The following is a 12,003-nucleotide window of genomic DNA, read 5'->3' as shown; positions in this document are numbered from 1 at the left end:
GCGGCGTGATGGATTTGTACCTACCCTAGGGATGACAAGGGCCATGGATTTCTCAGTGGAAATTTTGAGTTTTAATGCAGTGCACATATTTTCGAATATGGTACATGTTGCAGTCCCATTTCTTTCTAATTCCTTCCGTGTGCGTCCCTTGACCAGCAGAGCGACGTCGTCTGCGTAAGCAACAACTGTAGTATGCTGTGGCCAGTCAGCTTCCAGCCCAGAATTGACAGTTAGGTTCCAGAGAACCGGTCCGGCGCAGGAGCCCTGGGGGCATTCTCGCTCCTAGCTTTTGGTGGTTGTGCCGTTGTCGTTGGAAATTAAAAAGCTTCGGTTCTCCAAATAGCTATTAAAGGTGTTAAAGATATTTGCTGGGCAGCGTGCTATTCTGAGGGCTTGTTTTATAGCAGGCCACAAGAGGGTGTCGAACGCGCTCTGCAGGTCGATGGAGATGAAGGCCGTATGATATCCCGTAGCTCTGTTGCGTTGTATAGTGTCCCGGATAGTACAGAGAGCATGTGTGGTGGAGAGACGTGGTCGGAATCCGAACTGTCTTGAGCTGAGGAAATTGGTCACGTGCAGGTGATAGGACAGCCGTTGGACAAGTAGTTTTTCATAAATCTTACCCATTGCGGATAAAAGGCAGATGGGTCGATAAGAGCGCAAATCTTGTGCGCTTTTATTTTTCTTTAAGAAGAGAACTACTTGTCCTTGTTTGAAGGCCTGTGGAAAAATTTGTAGATGAAGAAGTCTATTGAAGAAGTTGCTGAAGAATGATGGACATGCATTGTAGGCCACCTTGATGATAGCATAGCCGAGGCCGTCTGGGCCTGGTGCCTATTTGCGCGGGAGGAGTTTGAATACGTGTCTAATCTCACTGCTACTGAAGGGAATATCATACGAGGTGGTGGGAGTGCTTGCATTTTCACGGATGATACGCTGTGAGGGCGTGTCCTCATCTGGGTTGTCATCAGGGAATATAGTGCTCAGGATTGTGCTGGCAGTGTGTTCCACTATGTTGGTATTATCGGCCAGTGCTTGAGTATGGATATGGATATGTGTAGGGCGAAAGACTTTGCCGGTGGTAAGTTTGTGGAGGATGCCATATGGGTTATTATTAGCTGTACAATAGTTCCTCCAACTAGTCATTTTGGCTGTTAGAATATTATTTTTGTAAAGGGCTCTCTCATTCCTGTATGCCAGCATAATTTGTTGTCTGATGCTGTTGTTTGCAGTGCGGATGCGACGTCTAAGGGCTCTGCATTTTTGTCGCTGTGTGCGAAGCTCCTTGGTCCACCAAGAGACTCCTTGTAGTTTCGTCGCGGAACGGGTGGGCAGAATGTTGTGGCATATGTCTTTCAGTGTCTCCAGGAGTTGATTGGTGAATAATTCCATGTCGGCTGAACTGTTAATGCTGTGAAGTTTTCTTTCTTCGTTATGTAAGATGGTGAAGAAAGAGGATGTGAGGTGCCGGATCTTATTGCCTGGGAGCTTAAACCTGGTAATAACACAAATGGTGGTGTCGCAGCTGATGGAGAAATGTATATACTTGTGGTCTGAGTTACTCTCTTCTTCATTTACTGTCCAATCTTGAATTGTACGTGCGACGTTGTGCGTGCACAGAGTAAGGTCTGGCCAGCCAGTATAGTAGGAATTATCGTAAGTGGGTGGAGCGTCTGGAGTGTTGAGGAGGTGGAGGTCATGACAAGCCACAAAGTCTTCCAATTCTTGGCCCTTTGCGCTAGTATCCGCGTAGCCCCATATGCTGTTATGGGCATTAAAGTCACCACCTACAAGAATCGGAGTTGAGGGATATCGTTGCATGACATCAAGGACATTGGTGGTGAGATTCATAATATCTTCAGAAGGTGGTGAGTAAACAGAGATGAGGAGGAGATGAAAGTTTTGAAGGGCTAGTAGTATGGCAACTATGTCGCGTTCTTGTTTAATAACTATGGGGGACCAGGAGGGATTGCAACATGCAATGGCTGCTCTTGGGGCTTGATTTTGGAGAACGGATTTCTGTTGAAAAAGTGTCCAGCCAATTGGAAGACCTGCAACTTCCCCTTCTCTGGTGTAGGGTTCTTGAAGTAGAAGTACGTTGGCATCATTCGTAATTGCGTGCTGGATAAGCTGTGAAGTTGCGGCTCGTGCTCTTTGAAGGTTGATTTGTATACATTTTACAGAGTCGTTTGACTGCGTAGTGTTGCTTGCCATATTGTTTGGGATGTCAGGGGTACCATTATTCGTACTGTGTGCTACGCTTGATTCGTGCAATGTACCTTCCGTATGTAGGGCATGTGACGTCGTAGGCTGGATGTGAGCAGAGTGTCTTATTGTGGCTCCTATAGTTCCAGTCTGCACAGCTGATGCAGGTGGGTTGGCGGGCGTTGCAGTCTTTAATGCTGTGGCTGCCAGAACAGAACGCGCAATAGATCTTGTTTTTACAGTTCTTTTGTGTGTGCCCGAATTCCTAGCAGCGGTAACATCTTCGAGCGTTATAAAATTCTGCAATTCGATGTGCTCGCCAACCGAGGTACATTCTTGGGGACTGAATGTGTTGATGATATGCTGGTGGTGTGCATTCCAGGACCCACTTGACTCAATTTCTTTTGTCTTTTAATCTGTAGAGGACTTTAGCTAAATTCTTCTTGAGGTGAAATTCAGATCCTAGTGCTTTTTCGATGTCTGCCTGGGAAACTGCTGGGTGTATGTCGTGGATGGCAACTTTGGGAAGTCTAGTAGAAGGTAGTTTAGTCGTAACTAGTTGCTTCCCTTGGGTACCCTGTAGTTTTTGGTAAGTTTCTCAAGATCTTCGGGAGTAGCACAGTCTACGGCCAGGCCTTCTTTTTGAATTGGTCTTAGCGTGGTGATCTTAACCCCTAGTGTGGGAAGAGGAAATTCAGCACTGAGTCGATCTTTAAGTTCCTTCCTTGTGAGTTTTGTGTCTTCTTTAGGGTAAAGCAAGAGAGTGTGTTTCGGTGGTGGTTTAGACACCTGTGCATAGGATCTTGAGACTGTTGGAGATGTTGTTGTCGTGGACACACTGAGGAATCCAGGATCCGTGTTGGTGGCTGTGCTCGCTGTTGGTGGCTGTGGGCTGTGCGTAGGGCCTCTAATGGCTAATTCTTTGAAAGCGTCGAGGGTGCCTAGTAGCTGTTCCGTAGGTCCTTGGTTAATAGATGTTTTTTACTGCTGTAACTAACTGCAATTTCAGCAGCACTCGCGTACAGCGTGTCGAATTTATCTTTGTAGCTGATGTCTTCTGAATTGATCAGGGCTGACGCTTCAAATTTACTATGGTACACCGACGTATCTGCCGATTTATCAGATGTCATTGTAGTGATTGCACTATTTGTGGTGCGCTGGTGGTGGTGCATTGTTGATGAGCAGAGAAGCGCGTAAGGAAAGGTAAGATGGTTTGTACTCAATATAGGTGGGGATACCAGCTTACAGAGCGATGAGAGTAGCAAATATGAAACTTATTTGAAACATTATTAAGTTAACAGGCACAAAGCATTGGTAGTAATAGCAATCAAACAGATAATAAAAATAGTGCTTAATAATAAAACAGGTACCAAGAATAACTTATCGGCACAATTAGGCTCACAATTAATGCACTAAATAGGATATCACTATTTGAATACTTGCACTAGTTAGGAAACCACTATTTGAATAATTACATCTTTATGAACACATGTAGATAACACATGAAAATAAATTAGACCAGATGTAGTTGTGAGTGGTACCCACACTGTTAAAAACCTTTAGGTACACTGGAAATCTAAAGTATGAATTATCGGCGTGAAAACCAGAAATTAATAATTATTCATCAGTACACTAAAAATCATGCATACATACTGTGAGTTTGTTAAGAATAATACTATAAGTATGATTTACATATATGAACTGTAGAACTGTATTAAGATACTTAATTATTTCCCTGTTGGCAGTATTTAATTAAAAAGTGCTTAACTTGGGCGTTAATTTTCTCTGTTTTTCATGTGTGTTTAAAAAGTAATCCAACGATAGCTGTTACTGTCACTGAAGCACTAATCCATAATCACGGCACCAACACAACACTTCACAGATGAAACAGCGTGAGCACTAATTAAATAGTGTAATAATGGGCGTAGACTTACGCATATCAAAAACCAGAGTCCTGTTAAGAGGGAAGAACCAGCACAATTCCGTAGACTCGGCACAGGAACGACACTTCACTGTAGAACCGGCGTAATCGCTCGTCTTAATTAAATGGCATCTGGACGGATGTTTCCTTTCGCTCGTCAAAGTCCAAATAAAATGGGAGAAAGTGATATCTTTTGCACTAATCACCTGATTTTCACCAATTTTAGAAACTTTGGTAGCACTCCTAATGACTGGAATGATGCCGTTGTCTCTATCCAATTAGCGTAATTAGATCATTTGCGATGACTAATTAAACAATGGTCCAGTCCGGCGTATTCCTTTCCCTTATTGGGATGTGAATCTCACTCCGCGGGGGGGGGGGTAGCTGCAATCTTCACGACCGTTGGCGTTGGCGAAAGGTCAAAGGGTCAAAGGTCATGCACAGCCTCGTGGTCTAAAATGAATATTTTTAAAGATTCATATCTCTGGCTCTAATTGTCGGTCCGTCTTGAATTTTATATATCTGTAATCCTTAGAACAAGGGCTTTCCAACGATGTAAGACACTTGTCGCGGCGGGCGGTGGCGGCTGCTCGATGGTCGTTCTAAAACTGCCGTATACGATAACAATGGAACTCTCGTATTTAATAATTTAATTTCCTCATAATTAATCAACCAGAAGCATGTAGAAACTTCGAACTGGTATCTGCGTATGCAGGATGACTTAGGCTATCCAATGCAATAACATTTAGCTTCCAAGTTGATTACTTCCGCTGTAATTATTCCAGAAAGCGGAGCTGCACAGATCCAAACTTCACGCACGAGGAAAAGAACGAAAAACCTCCTGGTCGGGACAAATTATCGTCCACCACCTTTTCGTTCGGGCGCCACTGTAGCACCATTAGGTTTTTTTGAAGCAGGAGACGTGAAAAAGGTGCAGTGTCCTCGTCAGGACTCGAACCCGAATACACGCCTAGTGTGTTATCGTTATACCACGAAGGTATATTGGAAGGATAAAGAAAATAAGGTATTTTAAATAAGATATGTGAAATAACAATTAAACTTTGTAATAAATATCTCGGAAAGAACTAGACACAACCTTGGTAAATGACTTCATTACAAGAAAAACAGTATAGAGAAGAAAAGCAACAAGCGAGTATGTGCCCAGTCCTTTTAATTAAATTCATTTTCTTTGCATTTTTCTATGTTTTCATTATTAATTTTGTATTTCATTCCCCTTTCCATTAGAGGGTGGATAAACTAAAAACAAGTTTAAACTATTCTATTTTTTCTTCTTAAAAAATGCTATCTGAGTTATTGAAGGTAAAACAAGAAAGAAGACTAAATAAAAAAATAAACAAAGTCTGCCTGCATAACTCACTGAAACTCAATCTAATTGGTATAACGTCAAACATGAAAGCAGAGAAGATTGTGTAGAGCAGGCATGTCAAAGTCGCTGCCGCCCGTATATCGCCCTTGACCCCTTTCTCAGCGACTATCGATTCACCCTGAGAAAGTAACTAAAATTGTATAATTATAATATATATTATTAAAATTGGAGTTTTACCGAATATTGAAACGTAACCCTGGTTGCTAAACAGGATTCTTGAAACGGTTTCTTAAACAAAGATATTTTCTCAACCGATAGTGAGAAAGTTCTCGCCAATTGCAGTCATTAAGGTTATTGTAGATGACAAAGTATGAAAAATAAGCAATGCCCTTGTCGTGTTTTGAGCTCCAAACCTTTCAATTGTTAGCTGGGTATGCTTTCCAATTACATTACGAAGGCATAGGGCAAGAGAGAGGAAAAATTCCTCACACATATAAACGATGGAATTAGCATAAATTCAGTTCGGCTCTGAAGAAAAAAGAAATCTGTAGGGCGGTTATCCTCGAATTTTATAAATAGTTATCGGAAGCCGAAAAATTGCATCGTATGGGATTTTTATGTTCGGTAACACGTATCAATGTGAACAACATTTCTCACTTATGAAAAGCAACATGTCCCCAGTGAAATCTGGATTAACGAACCTTTGTTCCGAAAATCACTAGTGCTAGTAGCATATCTCCAGATATTCGAAATCTGTTTTCAAGAAAAACATAGCAGGGATCGGAAATGAAACAATGGGTATCTATCCACTACCCAGAATTTCTTATATTCCTTTTATATGTATAATACAGCAGTGGTTCTCAACCTTTTCACTAGCACGTACCATCGAAACAAAAATTGAAAAACTTTAGTACCACCACAACATTTTACAAGGATTATTTTTGAGTTTCTCAATAGAAATATTAAAAGAAGGTATATTTTGCCATTTGCACAACTTGCTGGTTATTTGTATTAAATATGCACACATAAAAATATTAGATTAAGAATTGGTGATCGTTTTATTTACCAAAATTTAAGTTATAACACTTTAATTCTAAAATTTAGTGTGGAATTTGGGCCTGCTTAAGATTGATAAGTTTCGTTATGTCTGATCTTATTTCACTTAGCTTTAATCGTCAATTAGGATCCATTTTAAATTTTATTCTGTATTTATTTTTCAAATATAACATGGAAGATTATCCTTGTTCACACAAACAAATTGTGCAAAAATGCAATGAAAATTTAATAGCTTTATTTGAAATGCCTTAAAATTTTTTTTTTCGGTTCAGCCAAAGGTTAAGAAATGCGTTATTTTTGAAATCTTCAGTTAGAGTTTGAGCACAGGAAATATCTATCAATTGTTCTTTTCTTTACGCGATACAATTTTAGGTGCATTTGAACAAATGTTTTTCTAATCCAAATTTCTTTTTCATAATCCTCGGGAAAATACATGTTCAAATTATCTATCAATGAAAAACAACGATTTTTAGTGTCGGATGCTGATTCTTCTTTTATTTAAAAATTTGTTTCGGTTAGAAAACTTTCTAAAAGTTTTAAAAAGCTTAAAATATTATTATCTAATTCTTTGATTATTAGCTCGAGATTTTTTTAATCATTGCATTTATTTTATCTCTAATGGTAAACAAATTAACACTTTGTCCATGTAATCTTATAATGATTACATGGACAAAGTGTTAATTTATGAATAAAATAATAATAATGAATTAAATAATTCATTTAACTTTCCAAATATATCAGCTAAATATGCTAAACGCTCAAACCATAATTCACTAAATAAACAATTTTTCAATTCAAATTTTCATTTACAGAGGAAAATTTGAATTTATGATCGAAGTTCAAAAAGACTATTTAAAACTTTGCCTCTAGATAACCACATTACTTCGGAATATAGCAAAAGTGTTTCATATTTACTACCCATCTCTTAACATGAAATTGTAAATATTCTTGAATTTAAAGCTCGGCTTTTAATAAAATTAACAATTTTTAGAAGCTTGATTCAAAACGATTTTTAGGTGTTCGGGAATTGTGTTAGATACTAAAGCTTCACGTTAAATGGAGCAGGGAGTAAATTTAGTTTCAAGTGCGACTTTGTTTATTCGAGAAATAAAACCGGAATGTTTGCCTCTCAAAGCCCGAGCTCCGTCACTGAATACGGCAATGCACTTATTCCAAGGAATATCATTCTCAGACATAAAACTATCAATTACTTTGGAAATATCATTAAGCTCATTAGCCGCTTTTTCTTTGAGTGTGTTAAAACGGTATCTTTAGCTGCTTGTAATATAAAGGTTTTCTCTGCTGGTAATATAAAGGTTTTCTCCAATAGTGTGAGTATTTCCAATCTTAGCAATTCTGAGGCATACTAGGTAACTAGCTTTCTAAACTTTTTAACTTGAAGTAACAAAACTTGTCATTACTTATTTACTATTTTGAATTCATAATTTCCTCTTAAAATATTCTTCAGATTTATCCTTTAAACTGACATTAGATTCAAGATGTCTTTTAAGAAACGATGGTTTCATACATTGATTGGGTAATAGTTTATAAGGTATTTCTCTCACCTTCTTAGCATACCTTCGTAGTATAGCGGTCAGCAAGCTCGACGCATATTCGAGAGATCCGTGGTTCGAGTCTCGGCGAAGGCATCGCTTATTTTTCGCCTCTTCTGCTTTGAAATAACCTAATGACTCTACGAGTTCACCGCAAATAACACATTGATGTAGAGAGTCCATTTCATCTCCATTACAAGTAAACCCAAATAATAACTAACTTTCATTATATTTTCTGTAAACAATTTTTCTTTCCTTTTCAATATTGTTAGTGCTAGTAGATTGTCATGGATCCATTACCTGTGAATCATCTCTTTTACGTTTAGTCAATCCTAGCCATTTTTCCATTTTGAAAACCTAGGTTTGTTTCAATGTTTTTTCACAATTTAAATGCACAATATATTACGAGTTCTTCAAAGGCAAAACGACGATATTCTCAAATTGCATAGAAAAGTAAGAAACACAAAGTAAGAAGACAAAATACTTGCCGTTGTATTTTTTATGTGTGCATATTTAATACAAATAGCCAACAGATTGTGCAAATGGCAAAATACACATTTTTAAAAATATTTCTATTGAAAAACTGAAAAATAATTCTTGTAAAATGTTGTGGTGCTACTAAAAATTTTCAATTTTTGTTTAGATGGTACACGCTAGTGAAAAAGGTTGAGAACCACTGCTGTAGGTTTTTTTTTTTTTCAAATAAAAGCAACATAAGAAAATGTGGGTAGTGGCAAAGACAGCAAATCGACGTAAAAAATTATTCTAATTGAAAATAGAGCAATATGAGCCCGGAAATGGTGGAAAGTATTAATGAGATGCTAATATCTTTCTAATGAGAACTTATTTTTTATTTCCAATTAAGTACGGCATCCATTTCTATTATTCCTTTCAAAAACATCATTTATGACAAATTTTGTTATGTCTATGGCTAAAAGAATATTCGTGAAAATAAAAACGAATTATTTTGCTGAAGTATATAAGCTGCTACTGGTCCTGAACAAAGCTCAGATCCCATTAATTTACGAATGTTAGAGAAAAAACGTAATCAGGATGTTGAGGTACTTAATTTTTGAATTTAATAATTAAAAATACTTTGTCTCTTTGCGTACCGCCTATTTTTATTTTGCGTACCACCAGCAGTACGCGTACTACCGGTTGAGAATCGCTGCCCTACAGTATTATGTAGGATTTTATGTATTTACTCATTTTTTAAGTATATCATTAAGTGTAAAATAACATTCTTTCTCTTGAGGCCTGCACTATTATACCCTGAGACTATTTGGTACGCTTGAGATATTGAGTTTGACATGTTTCCAGTAGAGACGTAATGAACATATTTACAGTTTTGAATGAATGAAATGCTGTAAAAAGCGAAGCTGTGGTAGAGTAGGAGTAGAATGAAAGATGTGTTTTCAGAAGTTGAAAGAAAAGGCAGAACTGCAGTGCTGTAGATGACTTTGTATAAAATTGATGCACTGAAGAATGTTATTTGAAATAATAAAAACATTAGAACAACATGTAATTAAAATGCATAGTACACGTAATTTTAACACGTATTATTTAATAAAAATTTATGTAAAATGATATATGTCATATTATAAATTACCTTGAATATATAACGATATAGTTCCATCAGCATGTCCAAGGGCAAATCTTCCTGGAGTAGAAGGATGCCAACTCATTTGAGTAATATTAGAAGAAACTGTTGAGATTTCTTTCAACGGATGAGATACTGGCCCATCTCGGCCATTTTTTTCCATGTATTTCCATAAATAAATAGGACCTTTTCCATCAGTATAAGCAACACAATCTTCATCAGAAGTGAACCATGACATCAAGGTCGGTGCAGCATGAGGAGTGTTTAATGATGCTAGCAATTTATGTTTTGCAACATGCCAAATGCAAATTTTGAAATCCGTACTGCTACTTGCAAGTATATCCTTATCTTTTAAATGCCACGCTATTGCTGAAATAGTTTTTTTATGCTCTGACATGATGGAATGCAGATAAAATTGGTGGCTGTCTGGATTCCACTGAAAATACCGAAAATCATTTTGGTTATTAACAATAAATCTATTATTTCCAAATACAAATTAAGAAAATCTATTGGTTTTAAGAAGCACAGGTTATTTTTATAAATAATTGTTGTGCTTATTTAAAAAGGCTTCAAGACTTTTTCTGCTTTTAATATTGCGGTAATTCCAAAAAAATAAAAACTTACAAAAACAAACATTTTCTTGAAATCTTAAGAAATTAACAACTTAGCTTATAATAATAGGCCCACACAATTCAAGTCTGTGAAAAGCTCTTTAAAATTTTTCATTGAATTTTGAGTTCTTTTGAGATACTCAATTTGAAAATGATTTTAATATTTTCGTCATGACACATATCATATAATTATATTACAGTTTGTATTAGAATTTTCTTTTTGGTGTATAAAATTAACTAGTTTGTTGATCAACAGTTTTATTGTAGTTTATTAAATATTTCATGATTGGTTTATGTATTAATTAGCCTTTTGAACTGAAAATGTAGAAATAATTAAAAAAAAAAAAAAAAAGACTACGTAGATGATACATGTACTTCAGTAGAAAATGCTTTATATGAATGTAAAATACTTTATGCTTATAAAATGCATTAAACTACATTTGTTCGAGTTAGAAAAATATGAGAATAAATCTTTTTCTTTCTTTTGATAAAGCTACAATTGTTGTTTTTTCTGTTATGGAAGGCCTATCCTATAGAATTTCAAGTTGAAATCAGCAATCTTATTAGCATTTCAAGTATTCTAGTATTTTCTAGTTCTAGTATTTTCCCATTTCTTGGTGGAAGTACTAACATTGTTTCTTGCTTACTGCTTAAAGTTTTTTTTTTTTTTTTTTTTTTTTTTTTTTTTTTAGGGATATGTGAATTTGTGTGTGGATTTAAAAAGTGAAGTTTTTTACTTAGCAGCTTGAAGATTTGAGCTTATGTAGCACTACTTTGTAACTTGCAGATTTGAGTTTTTGTAGCACATCTTTAACTCTGACTACACAATCAGAATATGTATTGTTCCTTTTTGATGGCATTCCAAGCTTCCTTTTCAATTTCATTCATGAAAACCGCAGGTTAAGATTCCCTAATGTCTTGTCTGTGAGGATATCATTTTCCAGCTTATCTTTAAAGAGAAGAAAGAATTTCAGAGGAATTTAAGATATTTAAGACAATTAGAACTCTTTGTCAATGCTCTGTTTCATGAAAAGTATTTTTAAGGGAAATAATTGTAAAAAAAAAAAAAAAAAATCCTTTGTTGAGAACGCCTCGACGTAAATTATTTTTCTTTCTGCAGTTGAAGAGATTTTCTTAGCGACTAGTGATTTTCATTCTCAGTATTGATTTATTTTTTGCTACTCAGAAATGAAACGAGAGAATTTAGCACAGTCGTTCTGTTGACCAAAAGGCCCCATCGGGGGTCCTCCCTCATCCTGGGCGAGGGGCGGTTACGTATTAATGTATGGGTTGCACTTTTGCCTATGCGATTAATGGGCCTGACCCGCCTGAACTGATCACTCGCTCTGTTTATACCCTAGGAACAGTTAGCAAAGGGGGAGAATAACTTGCTTCACAGGAGTACAGCCATCGTTTCTATGGTGTTCTGTTCAGGTGTGGCAGTGACCTTAGTGGTGCTATCAAGTCTCGTCTCGTCTGTGCAGATATAGCCGAAATATCGCTCAAGTGCGCAACTTGTCCGGCTCCTGAAAGTAAAGCCCAGTGGGCCCATGACTTTGAAAATTCTTGACAAGTTGGTAAGGTCAAAGGTGGTTTACAGGGGGCGACCAAGAGTTGCAAAGCCATTGAGAGGCAAGCGCAATGAGAAGTGCATGAAACAGGAGTCGTGAGGATACTGTGTGACATGTTTGCGTTGTTGCATCAAATAAGACACAGAAACAAATCCGACA

General features: G+C 36.9%; 1 protein-coding gene across 1 annotated transcript in view; it reads right to left on the bottom strand.

Moving 5' to 3' along the window:
- The window catches only part of LOC118200694 (WD repeat-containing protein 17-like), a 326,195-nt gene that overhangs the window by 244,334 nt on the left and 69,858 nt on the right, over positions 1–12,003 (bottom strand). Inside the window, exon 3 of the mRNA XM_085808418.1 lies at positions 9,672–10,098. Coding sequence (XP_085664544.1) covers positions 9,672–10,098 — 427 coding nt within the window. The remainder of the gene's footprint in view (positions 1–9,671; positions 10,099–12,003) is intronic.

Source organism: Stegodyphus dumicola, chromosome X1 (genome assembly GCF_044657685.1).
Source record: "Stegodyphus dumicola isolate Sdum_Otavi_A_Nest chromosome X1, ASM4465768v1".
Classification (NCBI taxonomy): Eukaryota; Metazoa; Arthropoda; class Arachnida; order Araneae; family Eresidae; genus Stegodyphus; species Stegodyphus dumicola.
Note: the sequence above shows the minus strand (reverse complement) of the source record. Positions and strands in the feature narration are given on the sequence as shown.